We start from the raw sequence: 27,305 nt of genomic DNA, 5'->3' as shown, positions 1-27,305 counted from the left end.
CCTAAGGCCCCAACGTTGTAATTCTTCAACTTATATAAAACATGTCTGGGGAATAAAGAAAGTGAAGAAAAAAAAATCCAAAAATAAATACCTTTCACTTTTCCAGTATCACCAGTATACTATCATTATCTGAAATGCTGAATGTTTGATATGTTGTAAATCATTATTATGGTTGTAGTGGAATGTATACAGGAAGAACCATGTTTTCATTATTCATTCTGTTGATACTGCGTAGGTATATACCAGTGTTATCATTGTGGATTTATATATCAATACCATTTACATACACCTGTTTTACAACAGTCATTCTGAATATAACGGGTTTTTGTCATATATTAACTGTACATTATACGTACGGTATGAGATTCCCCGATGAGTTCCAAATTGTCCACCATAACTACCGGATTGTTTGAAAATTGCGACTATAACTAAACGATGTTTTTTTTTGTATTTCCTAGGAAACGCTTCGGGCAAACTATTCTGGTGTCAAGGGAGTTACTGGAAATACTAAGCGTATTTTGAAGGTAAATATGCAATAAAACTAACAACTACCTTAATAACATTAGTGGCCAAGGAATAAAGTGAATTAAAATTCCGGAAATAGCGATCATTAACAAACTGGGTTGCGGGGGTTACGGACTATTCAATGTTGTGTTTCCATCCTAGGGACTTTTATAAATTCGTGTTTTATTGTGTACAATAGTGAGTGTGAATAACAATTTCTGTTTGGAGAGACAACATGTCAATATCTGGTTTGAACTCATTATCTGGAGTGTTTTACCAATCATTGTCTTTAGTAGACGAAGGCTCTACTGTATGGGTTTTGTAGATGGTCATGGACGGAATTTGAACGGTATGATTCCTAGTGATTATACTGCCGTATACTGACGAATTGGATATATGGTGTCTCCTCTCGAACCTTTTTAAATGATATTAGATACATTGTGTAAGTTATTAACATTGCTTATATGTTATAAAATCATTTAATGACTCTATGCAAATTTAAATTCAAATTTTATTAGTAATGCACTTGTATAAAACTGAACAAAACAACATCAAAACGTATGTATACACGGGAACACTTCTAGAGCCTTTTATAACGTTTTTGAAAAATTATTGACAACAGATATGTCAACACATTATTTTTTCAAGTAAATTATCCTGTAAAAGTAAACTTGCGGAGTGAATTTTCGACCCGGATTTTGGTCCTATTCTTGCTGCCAAACTTGTATGCATTATGGGAAGATATTCAGTACAATTTGCAGTAAGACTAGACCAAATGGGATCACAAATTAACTCAGCAATTTTATTTTGACAGGATAAATTACTTTGAAAAAACAATGTGTTTGTCTGAAGATATTACAGGATGTGTATGTAGTGTTATTTTTTATCATTTCAATCATAGTCTGTATACATATTCGAATTTTCTAACACATAACGTAATAGATTAGAACTGTGAATTATGTTGTCTCAGGGCTTAAAGTAAGTAAGTAACTAAGATATATTTTATTATAGTGCCATGCATTTTAAACACAATAATACTTTACATGACATTATGTAGATATAAAATAAAATATCCAGCCTAAAAAGCTTATGAGGGACACTAATTTCAAAAAAGGTAAATTAAAAAAAAGGGACCATTATCTCATAAAAAAAAAAAATCAGTAAAAGAAGGAAGCAGCAATGAATCAATAAGCACCCGAAAACCCAACAAGAGACTGATTGTTTCCAAATGAATCCCCACTTGCATGGTGACAGACAAACACTTAACCAGCTGAATGTCCACCAGTATAGTAGTCTAGCAAACAGCAACCTGCGAATGCTCACCTGCATGGTGCCCACCAGCTGCATGATGACCAACAAACAGCAACAATAGGGCTGGTTCCGGGAAACTAGGCGATCACAACACTCTTGTGCAAGCACACCGTCCTGGAGTGCTCCTTTACAGTTGCCTATGAAACATTGTGATGGGCTCCCATAGCCAACACCTAAACTTAGATCTATCATCCATCTCATGCAGCGATACCTCGCCTTTATTTTCATTTCAACAAATTTTATTGTTTCAGGTGAAGTGGATTAAATAACAGGCAAAGCCTTTTATAAATTCTCCCCATACTTCTGGTGTCAAAAGTAATAGTTTTAACTTACATCAATTATAAAGATATAATATTTAAGTTTTGAAATTAAATTTTTACAACAGTTATAGTTAACTCTTTTGTTACTCCATTCACATATCACACATAATATAAATACAGCTATTATTTTAAATGTTATATTAGACCCAATATTACTCAGTATTGACAGACAATAACCAACAGTCCATGTGTGTATATTTATACACTTGTCATATCTCACTTGAAAATAATAAAAACGTGCACGTATTATATACTTTAATAGACTATGTATAGGCTGTATATAGAACAAAGCAAAGTAACAGTACCAAAGCAACCATGCTCAACAAAATACTCCAAATATATATCTTTGTCAGAGGATAATTAGAGTAGAATATATACAATATTATTCAAATTATATATAGTGGACATTGCATAATTTTTGAGAATTTTTTTATTTTTTTTTTTAATAAATTTCAAAAGCTTATTTCAAAAGGTTATGTCATGGCTTATTTAAATCATATAGAGATTAAAACGTTTTGATTTCCCAATATATAGGTGAACATCATGACGTAATTGTCTGTTTATAGTTTCGTCACAGTCAGGACAGCCTTGAAGAAGAATATTGGTATCAATATGGTTATGATTTGCATAACTACTAATGGAGGTGAACAGGGAAAGTCTATGTTGATAATATAAAGGGCATTCGAGAAAGTAATGGGATATAGTTTCATTTTCAAAAGAACAAGCACAATACCTCCCCTTATCACTTTACCTTCTGAGTTATGTCCCTTGGACAACCAAGCAGACCTACCCGGGATACCTGTTCCAATTTAAAAGGAAAGGGGAATTTACATATTGACACATGCCCCGCCAACTTGCCAGAATTCCGGCACACAGAAAGCAAAGCTCACTGCCCCAATCTGGCAAGATTGAAAATCAATTTTAAATATATACCTTTTAATAACTTACCTCTAAATCTTTTGTTTTAATAAAGATTGCATTATAGATGTCTTAGTAGTATTCTATAAAATCAAGGCTGGCAACTCGATCACGTACCCTACGGCACCCCACTTCACTTTAAGCGATTATACACAACCGTATTTCGGAAATGTTGATCTTTAATTTAACGTATCATTCATTGTCAACATTTATACACAACTGGAAAAATACAACATTAAATTCTGACGATTTCCCAAATTACTAGTAATACTGGTCCAAAATCTCATTATTCAAAGGCCATATGGTTACAAAATGATGTGTGGACGTTTGGGTCTTGTCGGCATACTTTTGCGACGGAATCTGTTAGAAATCGACAACAAGACGATTTTGATGTGTTGTATTTCATTGAGGGTGGTTATTAAAGGGACAATTCAGTGAGGATAATTCTGTTACATAACCACGAGGCAAATATGTCATAAATATTTTGTTTTACATTCCTAATGAAACATATAACAAGAAATATTGACAAATTTCACATCATTGTTAAGTATTTTGTTGATCAATACGATTAAGCAGGTACAACATGTATGAAGTACCCATACCCGAGCCAAAGTCACGCACGTTAAACAAATGCAATACATAGCCACGGAGGAGTTGACTAAACCACATGCATCTAATAAGGTAAACACACTACTGTTAGAATGATTTGAGTAATTCAGATAAAAAATCTTTTCTACACTGACAAGGGCCAGGGTTCGACATACAAGATATCCGATAAGCGAGTTTTAACATTTCACATACATTACACTAGAGTCGGCTTTTCTGGCATATCACAGTAAAACCAATTAATCCAATTTCTATTATAACTGGTTTGTTTATAGCTAAAGTGCACATGCCGACATTCGGTATCACTGTCATTATTGGGTTCCCTAATAACAGAAATTGTAGAAGTTTTATGATTATGATAGTGGAATGTGTATTACTTGTCTTGTGAAATACAATGTATTTTGCAACTTTTTTGTTCTTATAAGTATATTAATACGTGTAGTATGCTATCTAAATATATTTTAGATATATATGTTCCAATGCCAAAATTAAAAACAATGAAACACACCGCATCGAGCACCCTGTCATTATGGGATCACAGATCGATCGCTTTATCCATTACACTATTCTAATGATAGATTTAATCCAAGTCAATTGAGATTGTCGTGCTGGGGATTCCTTTTTAAGTTCTTTTGCATCTGATTGGTTAACATACATATTGTCTGGTTTCAGTATTAACACATTGGGGTCATAAGGGATGCCGAACCAAGTCTTTGTACATAAACTCAACAGTTTTCATCAAAAGAGACATTTATGCTTTCCCCGGAGACTTATATTTCCTCTAGAATATAATTCTTTATTTTTTCATTGCTCTTTCTAAAGATGTTTTTACAAAATATATTTTTCAGAACAGTGCTCTTGTATGTAGTGGTTAAAGATGTCATCAAATTATTCGCCACTCTCTGGTCTTTGAGTGCATTATCCAAGTTATCCATCTGTGCGAAAAGGGGTCTTAAATCACTAAAAGACAAAAATACAAATCCAACAAAGCATACAGTCATATAAAACCAAAATTTCTATTTACATACAGTTTTGTCGCTACAAACCATGCAGAAGCGTGTCCAGGGGTGTTTTTATAATCGGTGTTTATTCTGTTTTCTAAAATTTGAATGCATTCTCCAGAAACACATATAACGTAAATATACATAGAGATTGGCAACTCAACCATTTTTAAGATCAACAGATATACCTCTATATATATATATATAGGGTTTTTTAGATAAACTCTTAAATAGTTAAATACACCAGAATAACTTTGGTTATAAAACAACTTTTAAAACCACTTCCGGTTTTGAATGTCTGATTTTCGAAAAACGAGGTAAAATTGCTTATGTTAATGCTTTAAAAAATCATATAAAATAACATCAATCGCAAAAACTGATCACATCAAACCATGATATAATGTTTAAACTTTGTGTTGATGCAAAAATATCATGTTTAAAAGAATACACTGCCTGTCAACAAAGACAAAGAAGGCGTTGCCAATCTCTGTGTGTATGTTTATGCTTTCTCAGTCAAGTACTTTAGAGGGAAAATGCGTAATTTTTGAGTGAAAGGTGATATACGAGTTAATTATTCAAACAATTTGCGAAAATATTGGTGGAGTTCAACTACTGTGAGCATGCATTTGTAAAGGCTACAAAAGACCGAAGTATCAACATCACTGTACCAAACCGGATGTGGGTAACTGTAGTTAAGCTCTACAAACATGGTGACCGCTGATTTAGGTCAGATTTCGCATGCCTCAGTTAACATGTTTGTCGGGCAATGCTGACCTTGCTGTCAATTACATCTGTTTATAAGATAAAATAACTAAATTTTGTGCCTGGCGCTGAACTGTAACTCTCTTTAAAAAAAGAAAATAGCCATGCAAATATGACCATATATCATATACTTTCTTTTTGTTTTAAATTACACCATAATTATTTTTATTAAAGCGGAACAGATAAGAAATAGATAAATGTTTTACATAAATAATTTAAAATCCTTGTGACACTTCAAAAACTAAGAACAATCCCAAACTTTCAACTTTTCTATAGGTATGAAAAGAATCGACCAATCAGAAATGAGGATGTAGCATGAAAACAAAGAAAAACTCGAAATTTTCTCTGGACATTTTGACGGGTTTTTCACCATGAAGGAATTTCTTTTAAGGTCATTCATATTAACATACTTGTTAGCACTTAATCGCAACATGTTACAGGTCCAATTTCAGGACTCAAGAAGGACGTCAGTAGTCATTTAAAAATTTTAGGAATTTAGGACCATATGACCTTGAATGAAGGTCACGGTCAATCATATCATCAAACTTAATAAGCATTTATGTGTCAGCATGCTACAGACCTAATATTAGGTCTCTGGGTCTTCTAGAACTTGAGAAGATTAGATATTTTAATGATTATTTCGGAAAAATGCACTTTTAAACTTTGACCCTAATTTCAACCGGAAGTTGACGTTTTACAGAAAAGTGGTACGTTAGTTAACATATCCAAAACAGAAATAAATGCGTCAAGTCGTCAACGAGATATTGATATCAGTTTAAAACCAGGAAGTAAGGTCATTAGACTATATTGAATGTTCGAGCAACATAAAAATGTTCCTGTCACACCTTAAACTCAGGCCCTACAATATGGTGACATGTTCATTGGCACATCTCTTCTAATTTCGGAGATTCTTTATATACAAGTTTCTGTGCAGAATGATAATAATAAAAAACAGAACAAAAACAATAGGTCTTTTCACCCATAGGCCCTAATGCATAAATAATTAAAAAAATTACTTTCATATATTGGTCGATCCAAGCCTAATTCGTCAGTCACGCTCCATGTTCGTCAGATACCCACCATTCACCTAAAATTATAACTCAGTTACGCACATTTGAATTACAGTTATCCACTAAATGTCCTTTTTGTGTTGGCTTGTTTCGCTTATTCATAGTCATTTACGTATGCGTTACCCACATCCGGTTGGGTACAGTGAACATGTAGTGAATACTCCTCAGATAACTCGAAAACGAGTACGTGTACTCGCTTCGCTCTCACTTGAACAAATATACGTATCCGGCCTACTATACCTAAAGACGACACCATTATCTGTCTAAGATTCGTTTGAGCTACAATATTTCTGCTAGCCTCTTACCTGTATAGAATACATTGTCATGGTCTATTTTTTTAATATTTGTTTGCTGAATACTTTCTTATAACCAAGTGCTTACCTTTTATGGTTAACTCTCTTACTGTGACAATCTATGGTTATATACATGTACTAGTTTATAAAGAATTTGAAGATTTTAAGTAGAAGTTTAAGTAATGTTTATAAAGACTCAATAAAAAAATAACGAAAACAAGATGAGAATGCATTAGCGTCATCTGTCAACATATATCAGCTGACAAACATAATTGGGGTCAAAGGTTATACAAAGCGGTCCTCATGTGTGATTGTACCCACGTATGGACTGTGGCATCACCAATGCAACATTAACGGAATCCACTTGTATTCCCCCATCGTCACTACAAACCTGATTAACTCCTGCATTTTAAAATAAGTAATGTCGCCATAAGGTTATCAACTCTATCATTTGGCAAAATTTGGTAATTTGATATGATTAGAAATATTACGAAAACATAATGGTATTGAACAAACCTAAATTTCTGCACGAGACCATACAATGCACACTTCTCAAGTAAGAGCGATGCGAGCACATCCGTTTTTATTAGGATATACATGTACCGTAGACACAAATGATGTTTTTGTCAAGTCTTCGAGTTATGGGAAAATAATATTTTTTGCAGACGTAATATTAATATGTTTATAGGAATAAGATATATCTGTTTTCCTCCTATACCTGCATACTATGTACTTGTATGAACAAAGCATGTCTCTGTTTAGCTTTCGTTTCAGGGGCACCTGACCCCGATTTATCGAAACAAACTTAAGTCAAAAACTGACTTAAGTCAAACGCTTTGATATAAGTTACATAAGAGGAAAAATTATTGTATTATTGTTCCGAGATATCAGAGCCAGGTCCCGATATCTCGAAATAAACTTAAGAAAAAAAAAACTGACAAAGTCAAAATGTTTGTCTTTTAGTTATGTCTGCAATTCGTTCAATAAATCGGAGCAAGATTGTATTTTCTTCCTAATTTCGCTGATAATTTTTGCTACGTGTTTACAGTCGTCTTCGTTTAAAAAAAATGGTTAAACCAAAACAATTTCGATTCTGCGTAATGAGCCTGTCTGGACAGCGAAAAATTAAGTTTAAATTAAATCTATGGCAGATACATGACATTATGGTTTATTGGTTGTTCTACCACAATAGTCAGTGTTATTCAACTCTCAGAGTATCAAATAAACGATGCAGCTGTTGATTACCAATTTGTAACTTTTAATAAATAACTCCCTCGTGTGAAATAAATTCCATATCCAACAGCCACTCGTTGTGTAACATCTATTTCTATCCCACTACAACAATAATGTATCGGTGTTTTAATGACGGCCTTCCATGTATACAATGAGTTGTGTGTAACAACTGTTGATGGCACCACATGTATATCATCAGATTAACACGAATTAAAGCTATCTGAAATGTGTTTTTAAAATGTCCTCAATTGTATTTTAAATATATGTTTTCTTTTCAGAATCAATATGCTTCGAAGAGTAGCTTTCAAGAATTTCTTATGCTTTGAGGATTACCAATCTTTGACATTTAAAAAAGGTCCCAATTTCCTTATTGGGGCGAATGGAACTGGAAAGACTGCCGTTTTCGAACTGATCAGACGGTGCTTATCAAGCAATGTAAATGTCACAGACTCGGGAATAAATGACGAGGAGAAAGTTGCTTTCGTTCTTTCTTACTTTGAAACCAGCGAACAATCAGATTTATCAGAATTGGTCCCTGCTGGATGTAAGCTTTATTCTTTGTTTGTAAGGCGTCCAACTAATAACACTTATAAACTTGTGGTGCGTTGTAGACAAAAATGATAAAACAACATGTTACCTTGATTTTTGTACGGATAGATATTTAAAGCAGTTGTTAGAATTATTGGATAAACTCACCAACGATACAGACGATCGCACAGACACAACCCTTCAAGAGATCAAAAGAATAAAAGATCAACTGAAAGAAAATAAAGCATCAGCTACAGATGAAGATATTAAGGATATAGATCTTGCGCAGTTGTTGGAAGAACTTTTGAAAGATGTCCAAGATAAAGTCGACACAGCCGGTGGAACCAATCAAGAGATCAAAAGCTCAGTTGATCAACGAAAACTGTCATCTAAAGGTGAAGATATTGATGATAGCACTTCAGTGAAGGGGTTGCATGGCCTTTTGACAGACAAAGATAAAGTCGGCACAACCGATGGCCAAAGCGTTGAACAACGAAAAGAAAAACTGTCATCTAAAAGTGAAGATATTGAGGATATAGATCTAGTGAAGTGGTTGTATGACCGTTTGACAGACAAAAAGATAAATTCGACCAAACCGATAGAATCCTTCAAAAGATCCTAAGCTTAGTTTATCAACGAAAAGTAAAACTGTCATCTACAGTTGAAGATGTTGAGGATAAGGATCTAGAGAAGTGGTTGCATGGCCTTTTGACAACCACAGATAGAGGCGACACAACTGATGACGTTTCAACAACCAATGATAAAGTCGACACAACCGATGGCCAAAGCTTAGTTGAACGACGAAAAGAAAAACTGTCATCTAAAAGTGAAGATATTGAGGATATAGATCTAGTGAAGTGGTTGTATGACCGTTTGACAGACAAAGATAAAGTCGGCCAAACCGATAGAACCCTTCAAAAGATCCTAAGCTTAGTTTATCAACGAAAAGTAAAACTGTCACCTACAGTTGAAGATGTTGAGGATAAGGATCTAGTGAAGTGGTTGCATGGCCTTTTGACAGAACTGTCATCTAAAAGTGAAGATATTGAGGATATAGATCTAGTGAAGTGGTTGTATGACCGTTTGACAACCACAGATAAAGGCGACACAACCGATGACGTTTCAACAACCAATGATAAAGTCGACACAACCTATGACGTTTCAACAACCAAAGATGGAATCCTTGAAAAGATCCAAAGCTTAGTTGTTCAACGAAAAGAAAATAAACTATCATCTACAGTTGAAGATAGGAAGGATAGAGATGATTTAGAGAAGTTGTTGAATTCATTGGAAGACCTTATCACGAAAAAAAAAGATCCTGAAAAGGTCCAAAAATGTCAAGATCTCAAAAGCGAGATCAATAGAATACTAGGTACTACGACGTGTGATTGTATACTTCAGACTCTAGATAAAACCGTTGTACTTACGTTTCCTTTACGTTCACCTGGAGCTATACAGTGGAGCCAATCTCAGAATATGGGTAAAGCCAATGAACATTACAAGACGGCATCAAAAAGGGCTGAAATACTTCAAACCCTTTTGGAATCGCAAGATCGTAGCACAGAAGAAGAAACAGAAGAAAACAAAGTATTCCAGAACAATAATCTATCCATTGGAATATGAATTCAAAAAGAAAAAAACGGCAGAAACGGAAGAAAAGTATGAAATAACTGTTAGTCATAAAGGAAAACCAATCGAATTACTCAAAGTACCAGAAGGCATAATCGAAGCAAAACAGTTTTCATTGATGTTTACGAACAAGAAATACCAGACATTATTGCTAGAGGAGGCAGACCGATGCATGCATCCACAAATGATTCAGAAGTTGCGGGATGTAGCATTCAGGGAATGCAAGAAAAAGGAGATAGTCATAGTGTTTACTTCCCATCAACCAGAGATGATTGACCAAAGGGCCATGTCTCGATTGCATGTTTGCAGGAGAGAAAGGCAGGCCCACGGAATAAGGCAGACCGACGAAGGATTTAGACACTCAATTATATGTTATGTATGACACTAAATACATGTAGTTATGAGATAAGGGAGATAACTCCTATAGCTTTTTTTATCAATACATCCTATGAAGGTCATATCATTGATTTAGGTTATAGAACTTTCTAGAATTTAATCATGTATAAACAAATATGTTTGTAAACATGTTGATTTTAAGTAGAGATCTAGAATGATCTATTTCCAGAAAGTTATGTGTGTTTACTTGTTTACTGTTTTTAGTTAGATATTTCTAGAAGTAGAAGGTTCTCCAATATTCTTGAATTACGGTTTAGCTATATATACTCCAGCTGTCCAAGGCTAATCAGAACTGTAATGAGACCTGTAATAAGACATATCAAGAATTGTACAGCGCCATATAAGATTCTATTGGGAGAGCTATTGTGACTTTATCTGTGGATTATTGCAACACTTTGTGTGGATTTATTCATATTGCCTGGAACTTTACAAATCATCGGTGGACATTCAATTTCCTTGTGGATTTGTGATTATTGTTAATTTGAAACCTGGAAGGATCAAGGATTATACCAGGACATTCGCATACAGATAAGTAACACTTTAAATCATCGTACTAGTCTTGTACCACCACCAATTACTTTAGATATTGTAAACCATCTCTGTATAATATTGTATATATAATTAAATTGTGTTTTGAATTTAGCTGCTGGTTTCTCCTTTCTGTTATTCGTTCATGTAACAGAATTGGGGGCTCTTGTCCGGGATCGATATTCAATTTGTGAAATCTAACTTTGAAAAATTAATTAAGAAATTTTCAAAATTTGTGTACAAACTTTGAGTTTACATTTGAAACCAACAGCTAGATAAATATGACTACTATGCAGGTAGAACAGTTTGTTAAAGCGCCATCCCTGGAAGTTCTTTTGCAAGTTAGTAAGAAGGATTTACTGTTATTGGGTAAACATTTAGGCCTTACTATCAAAACTAATTTGAGGAAAGCTGAAATTAGGAATGTAATTATAAGATATTTTGTTGACAATGACAAATTTGACTCTAGTGCATTAGATAGTATAGAGGAAACAGTCAGCTCAGAAATTCAAATTAGACAAATGGAACTTGAACATGAAATGAAACTAAGACAAATGGAAATAGAAAAAGAGTTAAGAGAAAAAGAAATTGAAAGAGAATTAAAAGAAAAAGAGATTGAGAGAGATCAGATGTTAGAGCTAGAGAAGCAGAAAATTCAAGCTGAAACAGAACTTAGAATGAAAGAATTAGAGCTAGCTTCTCAAGACAGTTCAAGTAATCTAACTTTTAGGGGTTTACAAGGAAACAGAGGTTTTGATGTCAGTAGAAACATTAGGTTAGTTCCTCCTTTTCAAGAGAAAGAAGTTGACAAGTATTTTCTGCATTTTGAGAAAATAGCTGATAGTATGAAATGGCCTGAAGATAAGCTTACAATGCTTCTTCAAAGTGTCTTGATTGGTAAAGCTAGAGACATTTATTCTTCTTTATCTGTAGATGAGATTTCAAATTACCAAGTAGTCAAGAAAGCTATTTTGAAAGCTTATGAGTTAGTTCCTGAGGCTTACCGCCAGAAATTTCGAAACTCGAGAAAGAGAGATGAACAAACTCATGTAGAATTTGCCAGAGAAAAAGAACAATTATTTAATAGGTGGTGTGATTCTAAAGAAATTGATGACGATTTCGGTAAATTGAGGCAATTATTGTTGATAGAGGAGTTTAAACGTTGTGTCCACACAAACATAAAAACTCATTTAGATGAGAGAAAAGTTGAAACACTTAGTGAAGCAGCTACAATGGCTGATGATTACGCTCTCACCCACAAAGGCTCATTTGTTAAAAACAGTTCTCAAGACAAAAACAGTACCACAGGTACTAGTAAATTTGGTCAGCCTAGGAACCCAACCTTTAGTGGCCCTTCCTACGACAAACCTAAATTAGGTGATAAAACTAAGTCTGCTTCTAAAACAGATGATAGGGTAGGTGTGGGGTCTCCTTCTGGTCCTGTTTGTAATTACTGCAAGAAAGTAGGGCATACTATGTCTGAATGTTATTCTCTCCAGCGTAAGGAGCAAAGGCGTAAACAGTCAGTTCCTTCTGTGTTAGCTATGTCAAAGCCTAGTCAGAAACTTAGTGATATTGTGGAAGATTCTAAAGTGTCTGTTGAGATTAAGAGCTCAGAGTCTGATAGTGTCTTGGAGAAGTACTCTCCCTTCATTTCTGAAGGTTTTGTTTCACTTACTAGTGATATTACCAACTTGAAACCTGTGAAGATTTTGCGAGATACTGGGGCTTCTCATTCTTTGATATTAGATGGCGTAGTGCCTTTGTCTGAGGAGACCTCATGTGGTAGTAGTAGTGTTTTGCTTCAAGGTGTAGAGTTAGGTTTTGTTAATGTGCCTCTCCATTCTGTTTATTTAAAGTCAGACTTGGTTACTGGGCCTGTCACCATTGGTGTTAGACCGGAACTTCCCATAGAGGGCGTGTCGCTCATTTTAGGCAATGACTTGGCTGGAGAGAAAGTTAGGGTAGATCCCTTAGTGTCCAGTATTCCAGATAAAACAGATGATGCTGAGTCTATTCAACAGGAATTTCCTGGTATTTTCCCTTCTTGTGCTGTAACTCGTTCAATGAGTAAGAAGGTTTCTGATGTTGCAGTAGTTGAGGATCATTATAGTCCAGGGTTAGGTGACACTTTCTTGGCTCATGATATAGAGGATGTCGGGAGCAAGTGTGATCTTTTGAGCAATCCTGTAGACTTTGATAGTGATAGAGTTGTTCCTAACAAGGGTACTTCTTTGTCTGACATGATGAGCAAATCATCTTTGTCTAGAGAGGAGCTTATAGTAGAACAGGAAAAAGATCCTGAAATCTCCTTACTGTGTGATCGGGCTTTGAGTGAGGAAGAGGCTGAGAAAGTCCCGGTTTGTTACTTCCGTAGGTCAGGTGTGTTGATGCGCAAGTGGCGCCCCCCTGATGTGTCTCCCGAGGAAGACTGGAAGGTTGTCAATCAAATAGTTGTCCCACCGAGGTATAGGCAAGATATTCTAAGTTTGTCTCATGACGTACCTATGGCAGGGCATCTAGGTGTGACCAAGACTTATAACAGGATCTTAGATCACTTCTTTTGGCCCAAGTTGAAACGGGATGTGGCTGATTTTTGTAGGTCTTGTCATACTTGTCAGGTGGTAGGGAAACCTAATCAGAAAATCCCTGTTGCACCTTTGCACCCCATTCCAGCATTTGAGGAACCATTTAGTAGAGTCATTATAGACTGTGTAGGTCCTCTACCCAAAACTAAGTCTGGGAATGAGTATCTTTTAACTATTATGTGTGCTTCCACACGCTTTCCTGAAGCCATTCCACTCAGGAATATTAAAGCCCCTAACATAGTCAAGGCTTTGGTTAAATTCTTTACATTGGTTGGTCTTCCAAAAGCTGTCCAATCGGACCAAGGTTCGAATTTCATGTCTGGTATTTTTCAACAAGTCATGTACCAGCTCCAGATCAAGCAGTATAAGTCTAGTGCTTATCATCCAGAGTCTCAGGGTGCTTTAGAACGTTTTCATCAGACATTGAAGAATATAATGAGATCTTATTGTTTTGAAAACAAAAGAGATTGGGACGAAGGTATACACATGTTGTTGTTTGGCGTTAGAGAATCTGTACAAGAATCTCTTGGCTTCAGTCCCTTTGAACTTGTGTTTGGACATACTGTACGTGGTCCTTTGAAAATTTTGAAAGACAAAATTTTGGACGAAGATTCTAAAGTGAATCTCTTAGAGTATGTGTCTAACTTTAAGCAAAGGTTGACAAGGGCATGTGAACTGGCAAAAGAAAATTTGGCCGTTACTCAAACCAAAATGAAAACATGGTATGATAAAGATGCCCGTGCAAGAAGTTTTGATCCAGGTGACAAAATTTTGGCTCTATTACCAATACCGGGTCAGCCTTTGCAAGCTAGATATTTTGGACCTTATGTTGTTGAGAAAAAGGTCGATGATGTTAACTACATTGTACAAACTCCAGGGAGGCGCAAGAAAACTCAATTATGTCATGTTAATATGCTTAAGAAATATGTAGATAGAGAAGAGAGCAAGACCTCTCAACCTATTGCTACTTTGGCCTCTGTACCATCACAAAGTGAAAGTACAGCTGATATTTGTAAATTAGACTTAGATGGTGGTGTACAAGATGTAGGTTTAGACTGTGGTGTTAAGTTACGGAATTCAGATGTGCTCGCGAACTTGGACAAGAAACTATGTCATCTATCGGAAAAAGAACGCAATGAACTTAAAGATTTGATACTTGAGTATAAACATTTGTTTCCGGATACACCAGGCAAAACAGATGCTATCTATCACGACGTGGATGTAGGCGATGCGCCACCTGTCAAGCAACATCCTTACCGTGTCAATCCTTTGAAAGAAGAACACTTAAAGAAAGAAATTCAATACATGTTGGACAATGATATTATTGAACCAAGCAAAAGTGAATGGAGCTCTCCATGTGTTCTGGTGCCAAAGCCAGACAAGACATACCGGTTCTGTACTGACTTCAGAAAAGTAAACTCTGTCAGTAAAACAGACTCTTATCCAATTCCAAGGATTGACTCATGTATTGACAAAGTTGGCAAAGCCAAGTACGTAAGCAAGTTTGACCTGTTGAAAGGATATTGGCAGGTGCCATTAACAGAAAGAGCTAAAGAAGTGTCGGCATTTGTAACCTCGCAAGGTTTGTACCAGTACAAAGTTATGCCATTTGGTATGAAGAATGCCCCGGCAACATTTCAACGTCTTCTTAACAGCGTGATATCAGACCTGGAAGGCTGTGATGGATACATTGATGACGTCATCAACTACCACGACACGTGGGAAGACCAACTACGCGGGATTCGTGAATTCTTTGAAAGACTCACTACCATGAAATTGACTGTAAACTTATTGAAATGTGAATTTTGTCATGCAACTGTTGAATTTTTAGGCCATGTTGTAGGACAGGGGCAGGTTAAACCTGTTCAGGCCAAAGTAGAATCAATTATAGATTTTCCAGCTCCTGGGAGCAAGAGAGAGCTGATGAGGTTTCTTGGTATGGCTGGATACTACAGAAAATTTTGTCAAAATTTCTCTGTTATAGCAGCTCCACTTACTGCTTTGTTAAAGAAAAATGTCAAATTTGTCTGGTCAGACGAATGTAAGTCTGCCTTTGAGAAATTGAAAGCCATACTATCAAACTCACCAGTTCTGACTGCTCCAGATTTTAATAAACAGTTTAAACTGTTTGTTGACGCCAGCGATGTAGGTGTTGGTGCTGTTTTGATGCAAGAAGGTACTGAACAAATTGACCATCCAATTTGTTATTTCTCGAAAAAGTTTGACAAACACCAGAGAAATTATTCCACCATTGAGAAAGAATGTTTAGCATTGATTTTGGCCTTAAACCAATTTGATGTGTATCTATGCACTACAGTTGTGCCTGTGTTGGTCTTCACCGACCACAACCCTTTGACATTCATTGGGAAAATGAAAAACAAAAATCAAAGAATTCTCAGGTGGAGTTTGACTTTGCAAGAGTACAATCTTGACATCAAACATATCAAAGGGAAAGACAATATTCTAGCTGATGCTTTATCAAGGATTTAAATATTACTTGATATGTCAAGAAAGTTTCCTTTTCAAGAAAACTTTCTTTTCTTTAAGGAGGGGTGTGTTATGTATGACACTAAATACATGTAGTTATGAGATAAGGGAGATAACTCCTATAGCTTTTTTTATCAATACATCCTATGAAGGTCATATCATTGATTTAGGTTATAGAACTTTCTAGAATTTAATCATGTATAAACAAATATGTTTGTAAACATGTTGATTTTAAGTAGAGATCTAGAATGATCTATTTCCAGAAAGTTATGTGTGTTTACTTGTTTACTGTTTTTAGTTAGATATTTCTAGAAGTAGAAGGTTCTCCAATATTCTTGAATTACGGTTTAGCTATATATACTCCAGCTGTCCAAGGCTAATCAGAACTGTAATGAGACCTGTAATAAGACATATCAAGAATTGTACAGCGCCATATAAGATTCTATTGGGAGAGCTATTGTGACTTTATCTGTGGATTATTACAACACTTTGTGTGGATTTTTTTCATATTGCCTGGAACTTTACAAATCATCGGTGGACATTCAATTTCCTTGTGGATTTGTGATTATTGTTAATTTGAAACCTGGAAGGATCAAGGATTATACCAGGACATTCGCATACAGATAAGTAACACTTTAAATCATCGTACTAGTCTTGTACCACCACCAATTACTTTAGATATCGTAAACCATCTCTGTATAATATTGTATATATAATTAAATTGTGTTTTGAATTTAGCTGCTGGTTTCTCCTTTCTGTTATTCGTTAATGTAACAGTCGATTTGGAGTTGTGTTGGTTTTTGTGTGCGACATTTTTAAGCAACCTAAGCCCCGGGGAATATCCCCGAGTGTGTACGCTTATCGACGGACGGAAGCCAATGCATTTTTACGGGTGCAGGTTCCTCAGCAAGAAGGTCTTGAGTTTTGGGGTCACAGACGGTTGCATGATAGTCCTAAACAGTTATTTTTACCAGACAATTGTCACCTTAACACCGACGGCACGAGGAAATTTTACAGGAGTGTTCGTCTTGCCCTCAAACACGCATTTGCCCAGTACTCGACATTAGGTTTGTTTGTTTTGAATTGACGTGAATTCTTAGTTCTTCCCATATGTATAATTCAAACCTTGCTTTTTCTTATATATATAAAAAAAAAATGCTATAAGCTGATAGGGGAACCTCTGTATGTAGGTTTTTAGCCACATGTGATATTAAAATTCAGCTGTAAGCTGTTAGGGGAACCTGTGTAGAATTTTAGCCCCGTGTGATATTAAAATTCAGCTGTAAGCTGTTAGGGGAACCTATGTATAGGTTTTTAGCCCCATGCATATGTGATATTGAAATTCAGCTGTAAGCTGTTAGGGGAACCTATGTATAGGTTTTTAGCCCCATGTGATATTAAAATTCAGCTGTAAGCTGCTAGGGGAACCTATGTATAGGTTTTTAGCCCCATGTGATATTGAAATTCAGCTGTAAGCTGTTAGGGGAACATATGTATAGGTTTTAGCCTCATATGATATTGAAATTCAGCTATAAGCTTTAGCTTCATGTGATATTAAAATTAAGCTATAAGCTATTAGGGGAACCTATTTATAGGTTTTTAGCCACATGTGGTATTAAAATTAAGCTATAAGCTGTTAGGGGAACCTATATGTATAGGTCTTTAGCCCCATGCATATGTGATATTGAAATTCAGCTGTAAGCTGTTAGGGGAACCTATGTATAGGTTTTTAGCCCCATGTGATATTAAAATTCAGCTGTAAGCTGTTAGGGGAACCTATGTACTATGTATAGGTTTTTAGCCCCATGTGATATCGAAATTCAGTTGTAAGCTGTTAGGGGAACCTATGTATAGGGTTTTAGCCCCATCTGATTTTCAAACATTTAGCTCTAATAACCTTTATATGTGTGTTTGATTTCAGTGTTGCTTAATTATTAATCAGTCGATTGGAATAATCTGTTTATATGGGCTTCAGTCCTATTATGATAACAAAAAAAAAACAAAAAACAAAAAAAAAACTTCACATAATATGTGGAGTGTCTGGTTGTCTCCCCTAGCTTGTTTCAATTATTACAGTTGTCTCCCTTAGCTTGTTTCATTTATCGTGGTTGCCTCCCTTATATTAGTCTACTTCATTTCTTATGGTTGTCTCCCTTAGACTACATAATGATATATATAACCCTGTTATATTCACAAGTTTCATGTCTATGTTTGTTATATTTTGTTTAAAAAAATGTTTCCAAAGGATACTTATGTCATCAAGACAGATTTGTTGGTAGTTCAACTGTTGAATTTTATGCCAGATATATATTCATGTTGAGGTACCTCTTTTCTCATTGTATTACTATAGAACAACTTGGTTTATAAGTTAATTTACATTTAATTTCAGTCAGCAAACATGGCCTCTAAAAGAATACCCAGAAAGAGGAAAGCACCAGCTGCAGCTGTATCAGTTGAAGAAATCCCTACATCCAATCTGGCTGCTGTGACCCAGCAAATTACAAAGGATGTTACTGCTGCTGTCTTACAGGAACTAAGACTAAAAACTGCACCTGCCGACTCTGACAGTACAGCTAGCTCTATACCTGTCATTCCTTCCTCAACTGCTGCTGCAGGTTTTGAAGCTCAGGAAACAGAACCACTTCAGACAAACAGAGACAGTGTCATGATTAGGGAGACAGGTGCCTTGAATTTAATACATACACATTCTGATGCAATAAATTTATCTAGATCTGAGACATATCCACCAGTCAAACCACCACAACTGTCCTGTCGACCTCTTTATCAAAAAGTCTCGCCAAAATTGCGACAGAAAATTTGGAATGGGGAGTTCGTGGAACTGTCCCAAATTTTGGATGATCCTTCTGATACTAAATATACACTCCATCTAGAGCAGGGGGTGTTTTCATAGACAATTTTAAGCCCACCCTCAATCCACCCAATTTTTGCTATCTTTTTGTTTATGGCATAATAAGTATATCTTGATGTATTTACCAGAGTGTTTTATTCTGTAGAATTTTGTTATTTTAATTTCTATATGCATATTGGCGGCGTAATTCTGTGGAATCCCCACCACAGGATGTAAACTGTTGTGATATATTGTGCAAAAGTTGTATTTCCACATGATAAATTTTGAAGAATATAATAATATGGTTCTTTATAATAAATTGTCATCTTTATAAGATGGCCATTTCAATTCATATTGTCTTTGAGTCTTATGTGGAGCAAGCATAAATGACTTTATATATGAGTTCCACATCATCTCTTCTGCTTCGTAGTCGTTACCCATTTCTCATTAAGACGTGTCTTGATCCCAATTTGACCCGTCCGCTATACTCTAGAGGCTACTATCACTGTCGTTATATGTACCCTTAGTTTGTATCCTTGCTCGTCTGTGATCTTGTATGCCCGCGCTTTGTGTTTCTCCTCCTCATACGACATGGTGCAGAGATTGATACAATAGCAGTAATATCAACCCCCGGTGTATCGAGAATAGAGTTCACCTATATATGTATCGCAGGTGTCGCCGTGACCTATATCTGTATGGCGGGTGTCGCCATGACCTATATCTGTATTACAGGCTTCGCCGTGACCTAGATCTGTATTGCGGGTGAATATGACTAAACAGATAACGCTTTCCCTTCTGCTTAAACTGGGTCTATTCTCATGTAACCTTTTTAATGATTCGCATTTCAAATCGATATCGAATTGTCGATAGCATTTATCAACGTTACTTCCCATCTTTTCAATCATTAGTACTGACATAACAAGATGGATGAGCTAATTCTGATATATCGAAGTGGCCGAGGTGGGATAACGTCTATACCTTTATATTGAGTTCTTTTAAAATTATGAATAATAATGTGTCTCGTTGTGATTGAGGTAAGTATTGGCTGCTAAGTAGGGCCTCATCACTGATATTGAGCACACCCGATGCTACCATATCGTAGTGACACTGTATTAGCCAGTTGCCTTGTTCTATATACATCATATCTTGTTAAGCATTAACATCAACCCATATTTTGTTGTTTAAACTACAACATATTTCAATAATGTTTAAATTCTTAGTTAATGTCCTTTTAAAGATGTCGCCACTATACTTCCGCTTACTACTCACAGTAAACAACAATGCATGAATGTGTTGAAGAGAAGAAGAACAAAAGCGAGACAAGGTCGCTCACTAGCCATAAATATTAGCATGGAACTACATTAATTTACGCAGTATAAATAGTGGATACACTTTATTATCACATTACATTTTCCTTATCAAAATCACGCTATAATAAACTGATTTATGTGAATATAACAAAGTCACTAAACCATTCTTCAACAATAAAAACAAAACGATAAACAACAACAACTGTGTGTAAAGTTAACACATTATCACAGACAATAATATCGGTTAGTGTCGACACACAAACTACGTCATCGACACACAAACGACGTCATTAATTGTGGATCTACGTCTATCACAGCACTGTAAAATATTTCCTGGAGATATTGGAGATTATATGCAAACAAAAACCGCCAAAATAATTTCGCAGTATAACACATGCATAAAATGAGTCCAAAAGAAGTTAACGTTTTAGTAAATGTGTGTTTCTAAAAAAGAAAAGGAAAATACATATAAAAAGTATACGTATCTCGCTATTACTGGTATATTCACAGTTTATGCAAATTCCAAGAAATAGTATTGTATAAATGACACCCTGAAAAACAACAATTGTAATGAATGGACTAAGTAATATATTACTATTAAATATAAAAAATAGCACTTCGCATATCTAATGGTTTGCATCTGAGCATAAATATATTTAACTGAGGATTTATTTTAACAAATAAATCACTATCTATTCAAGGGTTTTATGACAGGGAATAATGAGATAAAGTTTTCCATGAAATGCGTATTTAATTATCTTAATTTAGAAGTATACCTTAGTGTTAAACACAATCTTCCATAATTATATTAATTATCATTATGAGCAATATGACATCTAAAACAAAAAGTTTAGTATTATGAGATCTAATTAAACGTTGACTTATAGCTGCACCGATGATGTATATTAATAATGAATCCGACTATACAATTAAATCAAGCGTGACGAGAAATTTTAAATACAAATAACACACTTATTATCGATTTCTAGTTGTTTATTACAAAACACCTGTTTTCGATTTCTAGTTGTTTATTACAAAACAACTGTTATCGATTTCTAGTTGTTAATTACAAAACACCTAATGTCGATTTCTAGTTGTTTATTATAAAACATCTGTTATCGATTTCTAGTTGTTTATTACAAAACACCTGTTAAAACACCTGTTATCGATTTCTAGTTGTTTATTACAAGACACCTGTTATCGATTTTTAGTTGTTTATTACAAAACACCTGTTATCGATTTCTAGTTGTTTATTACAAAACACCTGTTATCGATTTCTAGGTTTTTTACAAACAAAACAATTGTTTTCTGTTTCCTTTTTGTTTACATATATGACAAATTTGCAAGGTTAGTTTGGATTATTCTGCCATTCTATTATATTTTCATACGAGGACCCATTCGTCGACTCAAGGATCATAGAAACAAACCACCGAATGTAGAATAATTCGGACTAACACGCAAGTTTGTTGTAGTACTAGTAGTAGTGATTTTGAAACGACGGTGTTACTTTACACAATTATTTATAAGAATATTCTGCTATGTCACCCCAAAGAAAATTAAACTGTTATTTATGGACGGATTTTGCACTGTAAATATAATATAGTTTGTCATTTTGTTCTCCAAGTTCACTTGTTGCACCGATAAGACGATCTCTCACACTTGATGATATATAGATTGATTAGTCTACTCTAACTTTGCGGACCACGAAGAGAACATCTCGTTAAGGGAGTCATTCCGGGATGAATTGTTGCCTCCTTGAAACTCCGCCATGTGTCTCTGTAGTTCAGCAAGCTTCTGGCGAATCTCTTCCTCCTGAAATAATAGGACATTCGTCATAATCAGAAAATTCAACGGGAGCTCCAAGAAGCCATTTTATTACTAATTCTATTTAAAATTTAGGGAGAAAACTTACGTACGCGTTACTTTTTGTTTAATACGTTTGCATTTTACTTTACTAAAGTAATTGAAATAAAATTTTGTTGAAATTGAAAAATAACATCGACCTATTTCTATTATTACTCATTTACAGTTTGCCCTGGGCATACAGCGTAATGCAGAGTTTTAACATTAAACATCACTAAGCCTTAATTGCTTCTTTATGTTTTATCATCGACTGAACAGTTCTTGGAAATGTCCTCGAATTGACTTTTTCTTGGAATTGTTGATATGCACGTTATCAAGAGTTACTGAGAAAAAAGGTGTTCATGATAATAATATAGATCTTCCAAAATATCAAGTACACATTTATTGCTTTTAATTTTCAGATAAAATTAGTGAAATAGTAAAAACTATTTTCTATCATAATTTACAAGACAATCTTAATTTACAGATCTGCATTTGTAGTGTTGTGGTAATTAAGACATATTCGGTTATCGTATTTTTTACTTTGACGTTTTTGAAATGGTGTTTTCGAAGATGTTCTTAACGTAGCTTATTCCGTCTTCGCATATTAAAGAGTTAGCTCCCTCACGGGTAGATATCGTTTGTTATGTCATTTATTTTGTGAGCAAAAGTCACGTCTTTTTTCTCCGAAAAGTACGGCTTTCGTTCGCAAACAAATGATGTTATTACACGTAAGGGCAGACAACTTTGTGATATGCAAATGCGTAATAGTTCATATTTACTTACCACGGCTTCGTTTCCTTTGCGGATTTCCCCAAGAATGTTGGTTCGCAGGGCATAGAATGATGCTTTAATGGCAAGTTCCTTGGCACGTGGTCTGGTACTTCCGGCACGTGATGGCGAAATTGAGGTCGATCTCGAATTCCTTCCAGGTGAACGAGATCTTGCTCTTTCACGCTCAGATCGCGCCATCAGTAACGTTTCTCGTTCCATGTCCATCCTACAAGTTATTTACTTTTGTTCATTCATGCAAGTGAGAATTGTTTAGACTATAAAAAGTGACAGAATGTCATTTGCCCTTTTTATTAACGTTCACAAGAAATGTACAGAAAGAAGAAAACATAATAAAAGTTTTACTTTCCTGACTATAACGATTTCCCGAGTTAATTCATCATGCATGTAATCATTTTCACTTGGAATAACACAATTGTAGCTTTTTGAGAGAGCTACCAGGAGAAAAATGAAATATTTTTGATACCTTGCTGCCTCTAGTTCCCTCGCTGATATTTCCGCTTTACCTATCATAGAGGCACACATTTGGTCCAGCGATCCTGCGAGATCGTCAAAAGCACCTTTTCAGAAAGAACAAAAATAGTAAATACGTGTAAGAGAGACTACATACATAAAACTTTAACATGTTATCAAATACGTTTTGCAAGGGAATTATGATATAATTTAAAACTCAGTAGAGTAAGAATTGTAGTCAAATTGCTTTCAATGATCGTTCGGAAGGCAAATCAAACTATATGTATATATGAATGAAAAAAATGGTGTATGAACGTTTACATAAAAGAAAATCAAATTAAAGCACGTACTTTTCATTTCAGTTTCAACACCAATCATTTCGTGTTGTAGTAAAGTTGTGTTTCCAAGATCCTCTCCAAGGCTTTTGTTTACTTCCGGCTGTTCGTTCAGGATCTCGTTGAAGCTTTGCTCGCTTTCAATCAGAGCTTCCCAATTGCGTCCGATGTTTTTTGCTGCCTTCGCCATTTTCCTACACATAGTGTTGATGTGACGTAGTCGTTGTATCTCGTGATCGATGTCGTCATTCAGAGTCTCGTCCACACGTGCTGATTTGTCTTTCATTACTTTCCAGTAATGTTTGAATACGTCCATCGTTCTAGATCGCCAAGACCGATGGCGTTTGTATGCTGTGATAAAAAAAAAGTTTGTTTTATGTTGATTTATAGAACCAGTCTACTTCAAAGTATACATTTCATTCGTGATAGTCAACAAAGTAAAGGCATCTACAAATATATTCATTTTTTTTCAGTAAAGCTATTTTTATTACTTGTGTATCGGGATTGACCAGGTAGCTCAGTCAGTAGAGCACTCGGCTAGTGTTCGGAGGGTCCCGGATTCGAATACCGGTCTGGCCGCTACATTTTCTCCTCTCCTGTTACATAATTGACGCCCAACTAAATAACCCACAGTGGTGGTGTTTGGAAGGGTCTCGTATGTCTTCGAGGGCGAAGACTTCGAGAAAAGAGGTAGGAGTGTAGCGGGATTGGACTTGGTCGATCATCGGTGACCAGGTAGCTTAGTCGGTAGAGCACTCGGCTAGTGTTCAGAGTGTCCCGGGTTCGAATCCCGGTCTGGCCGCTACATTTTCTCCTCTTCTGTTATACTTAAAAGGAATATAAGCATACTGGTTTATTTCATGTATACTATACAACCGCAAGTGCATGGTGTATGAAAACTGGAAGGCTTGATGTCCTAAGTCCTCATTATCCTAGTTACAGAGTGGGACCCACTTAATATGAGCTTAGATATATTGATATGCCGCTTAAATAGCACTGTTTTATAATCCGTGTCCATGTGTTTCAATATATACGAATCTATCTACGTTTATGAAGAAAATTGAGTCTAATGGGTCTTTTTACCAGAAGTACTATGAATATTTCTTTTTATTTAGCCTTACCTTCTTTTGCACATGTCATGATCTCAAGTTGATCCTCAGCAAACGAGAGGTCGCCTCCCTCTTCTGGTAACTTCATACGTTTGAAGTCGTTAATGGCTTCCTGTAGGGTTTCCGTCTCCGTCAGTCTACTGGCAGATCTCATATTCTCTCTCACCATACTCTTCACTGTAAGATAGTTACAGCAATGATTTTAGAACAATATAATTCGGACAAAGATTAATATTTTACAATTAACCCAATATAAATTTCAATCTTTATTATGATCGTCGTATTAAAGAAGTATATCAATACAGAAAAGACACTTTATAAATCAGAACTTGTTCATCCTCCATTGACATACCTGCACTTATTACATTTAAATCTTACGCAGAAGAGAAAAGTAAAACAATAACTTCTCACAATTTCATATTTATTTAAGAAAGGAAAGCGAAATAAAGGACAAAGAGGAATGTCATTATTTAAGAATAAGAACAACTACCTTTAGTCATGTTCTCCTCTAACTCCAATTCCTTTAGAGCGTCCTCCGCCGCCCTAAAACTCTGCTCGGCGTCATCCTCTTCTGGATTTCTCTCATCCTCGTCGTCATTGTTGATCGAGCTGTACATACTCGGCACGGATATCCTAGTTGGAACGCTCTGGATGAAGGAGTTACCTTTCTTTGGTGTGCTGGTCACTCGGTCCAGCGGCTCCCGGGGAGTGGAAGTTTCTGAGGGGTCAGATAATATGTTAAAATAATCGGCTAGGAAAAGGCTTCTGAGTGGTAAAGCAATGTATTAATGTTATTGAAAGGCTAGCCGGCTGGTAAAAAAAAGACCAAAATTAATACTGATTCAATATGCTGAAACTTGTGAGAGGTAAAAGGTATTTATTTCCCTACAAATGCAATCAAATTTTCATTTGCTTCCCGATACGTTTGACATTTCATGGTTAGTAAATGTATGTTTTAGCAATATATTTGAAAAAAAACTCTTTGAAGGACAAGAACTTATGTAATGTTACTAATGTATTTGAATTGCACGGGGAAGATTTGCGTTTGTGTTTAAAAATGAACAATGCACTTCATTTCTATTAATTTAATAAGTTCATGAATCACTTATTCTTGAAAGTTCGTATTTTCATGAATACCATCACATAGGGGAAGATGTATTGCGTCGTAAAGTGAATGTGACATTCTTTGTAATGTATTACCACCGTAACTGCATTGCTGGTGTATATTACCATGACCACATATATTATCATTACCTGGTGCAAATTGCAATCCGCTGTCGTTTCCTAGAGTCTGTACGCCACTGTCCCTCCCTAGGGACCGATCTAAGTTGACTAAATAATGAAGCAGTGTTAATACGTTTGATTACATAATAAATAGGCAAATAAGTATCGTGCTGCGTAATAGTATATTAATAACAATCTACAAAGTAGCATAGAACATATAGATATAATTTTGTTAGAATATTAGAAGTTACGAATTTAGAGATTCGAAACTATAATTACTTATATTATGTAGTTAGAAGTACAAACAATAATATATAAATTTTTACTGAAATATATCAGAATATGAAGCTGCAGAGTTATTTACTTGATAATTATATAGTTTACATGCTCAAATGCATAGACGAATTTTCAGAGAACGCAACAGCGGGCCTTCAAGCTTCTTTTTCCTTTGCTTCCTAGAAGGCATAAACATGTGAAATAGGTATTTGTAGTGCCTCATTTTCTGAAAATGAAATTCCTCGGGCATCACTTCATATAATTATTCCGTGGACTAACCATTGCGTCTGGGGGGGGGGGGGGGTCGTCAAATGCAAAAGTGCTGTGTGCAGTTTGTTAGTGGAGCTACTTTGCAGTATTACGTGACATTTCTGTATGCAGCTAATTGATCATTTTTGCCGTTTTATAGATCACAAGTACTATACTGTTCTATTTTAATATGCTTTGCAAGAAAATATTGGTTTGTGGTCATTATACCTTCCCTTATATTTCTGTCAAAATTTAAATCTCATTTCCTTTATTGAGAAATGCTATTAACAATTGTAGTGTACACATGTGTGATTAACTGCATAGATAGTTAAATTTGTACGTTTCGTTAGCTTTAAAGACATGTAAAAATGAATAATGCCGATATTCCATATAAAGTAAGTGTAAGTATAAATGATTCTAGTATGAAAGTAAACGGCATTTAACTCATAATGTAATGCTCACACTGCAATGACGTCGAAATATGCAACACCACACAAATCAAAAGCGTCAAACTAAACAAACATGTAAACAATTCATCACAGGTGAGTGAATCAATTACAGGTAATGCAATTCATGAATGGTGGATGATGGAAATGAACTGGCACAACTTTAATGATTGTATGGTAGCTTAAATGGTTACATGCTAATAGTGAAGCAATCACAAAAACAATAATGAAGCGATGTATCCATGCC

At 35.4% G+C, this 27,305-nt stretch overlaps 1 protein-coding gene and 1 pseudogene across 5 annotated transcripts in view; one reads left to right on the top strand and one right to left on the bottom strand.

Annotated features, from left to right (window-relative positions):
• Window positions 1-460: 460 nt before the first annotated feature.
• LOC138327276 (uncharacterized) lies at window positions 461-10,557 on the top strand (annotated as a pseudogene).
• A 9,843-nt stretch (window positions 10,558-20,400) lies between these two features.
• LOC138326712 (uncharacterized) overlaps window positions 20,401-27,305 on the bottom strand; it is a 42,148-nt gene continuing 35,243 nt past the window's right edge. For 3 of the 5 annotated variants that reach the window (XM_069272723.1, XM_069272721.1, XM_069272724.1), the window contains 7 exons: window positions 26,118-26,195; window positions 25,354-25,581; window positions 24,876-25,040; window positions 23,770-24,105; window positions 23,433-23,526; window positions 22,961-23,174; window positions 20,401-22,144 (listed from right to left, as the gene is read on the bottom strand). In XM_069272723.1, the coding sequence (XP_069128824.1) occupies window positions 22,016-22,144; window positions 22,961-23,174; window positions 23,433-23,526; window positions 23,770-24,105; window positions 24,876-25,040; window positions 25,354-25,581; window positions 26,118-26,195 (1,244 nt within the window). In that variant the 3' untranslated portion in view covers window positions 20,401-22,015. The remainder of the gene's footprint in view (window positions 22,145-22,960; window positions 23,175-23,432; window positions 23,527-23,769; window positions 24,106-24,875; window positions 25,041-25,353; window positions 25,582-26,117; window positions 26,196-27,305) is intronic. The other 2 variants (XM_069272722.1, XM_069272725.1) reach the window with 1 other exon arrangement.

Source organism: Argopecten irradians, chromosome 7, assembly GCF_041381155.1.
Source record: "Argopecten irradians isolate NY chromosome 7, Ai_NY, whole genome shotgun sequence".
In the NCBI taxonomy this organism is placed as follows: domain Eukaryota; kingdom Metazoa; phylum Mollusca; class Bivalvia; order Pectinida; family Pectinidae; genus Argopecten; species Argopecten irradians.
The sequence above is the reverse complement of the archived record's forward strand: the minus strand, read 5'-3'. Positions and strand labels throughout refer to the sequence as shown.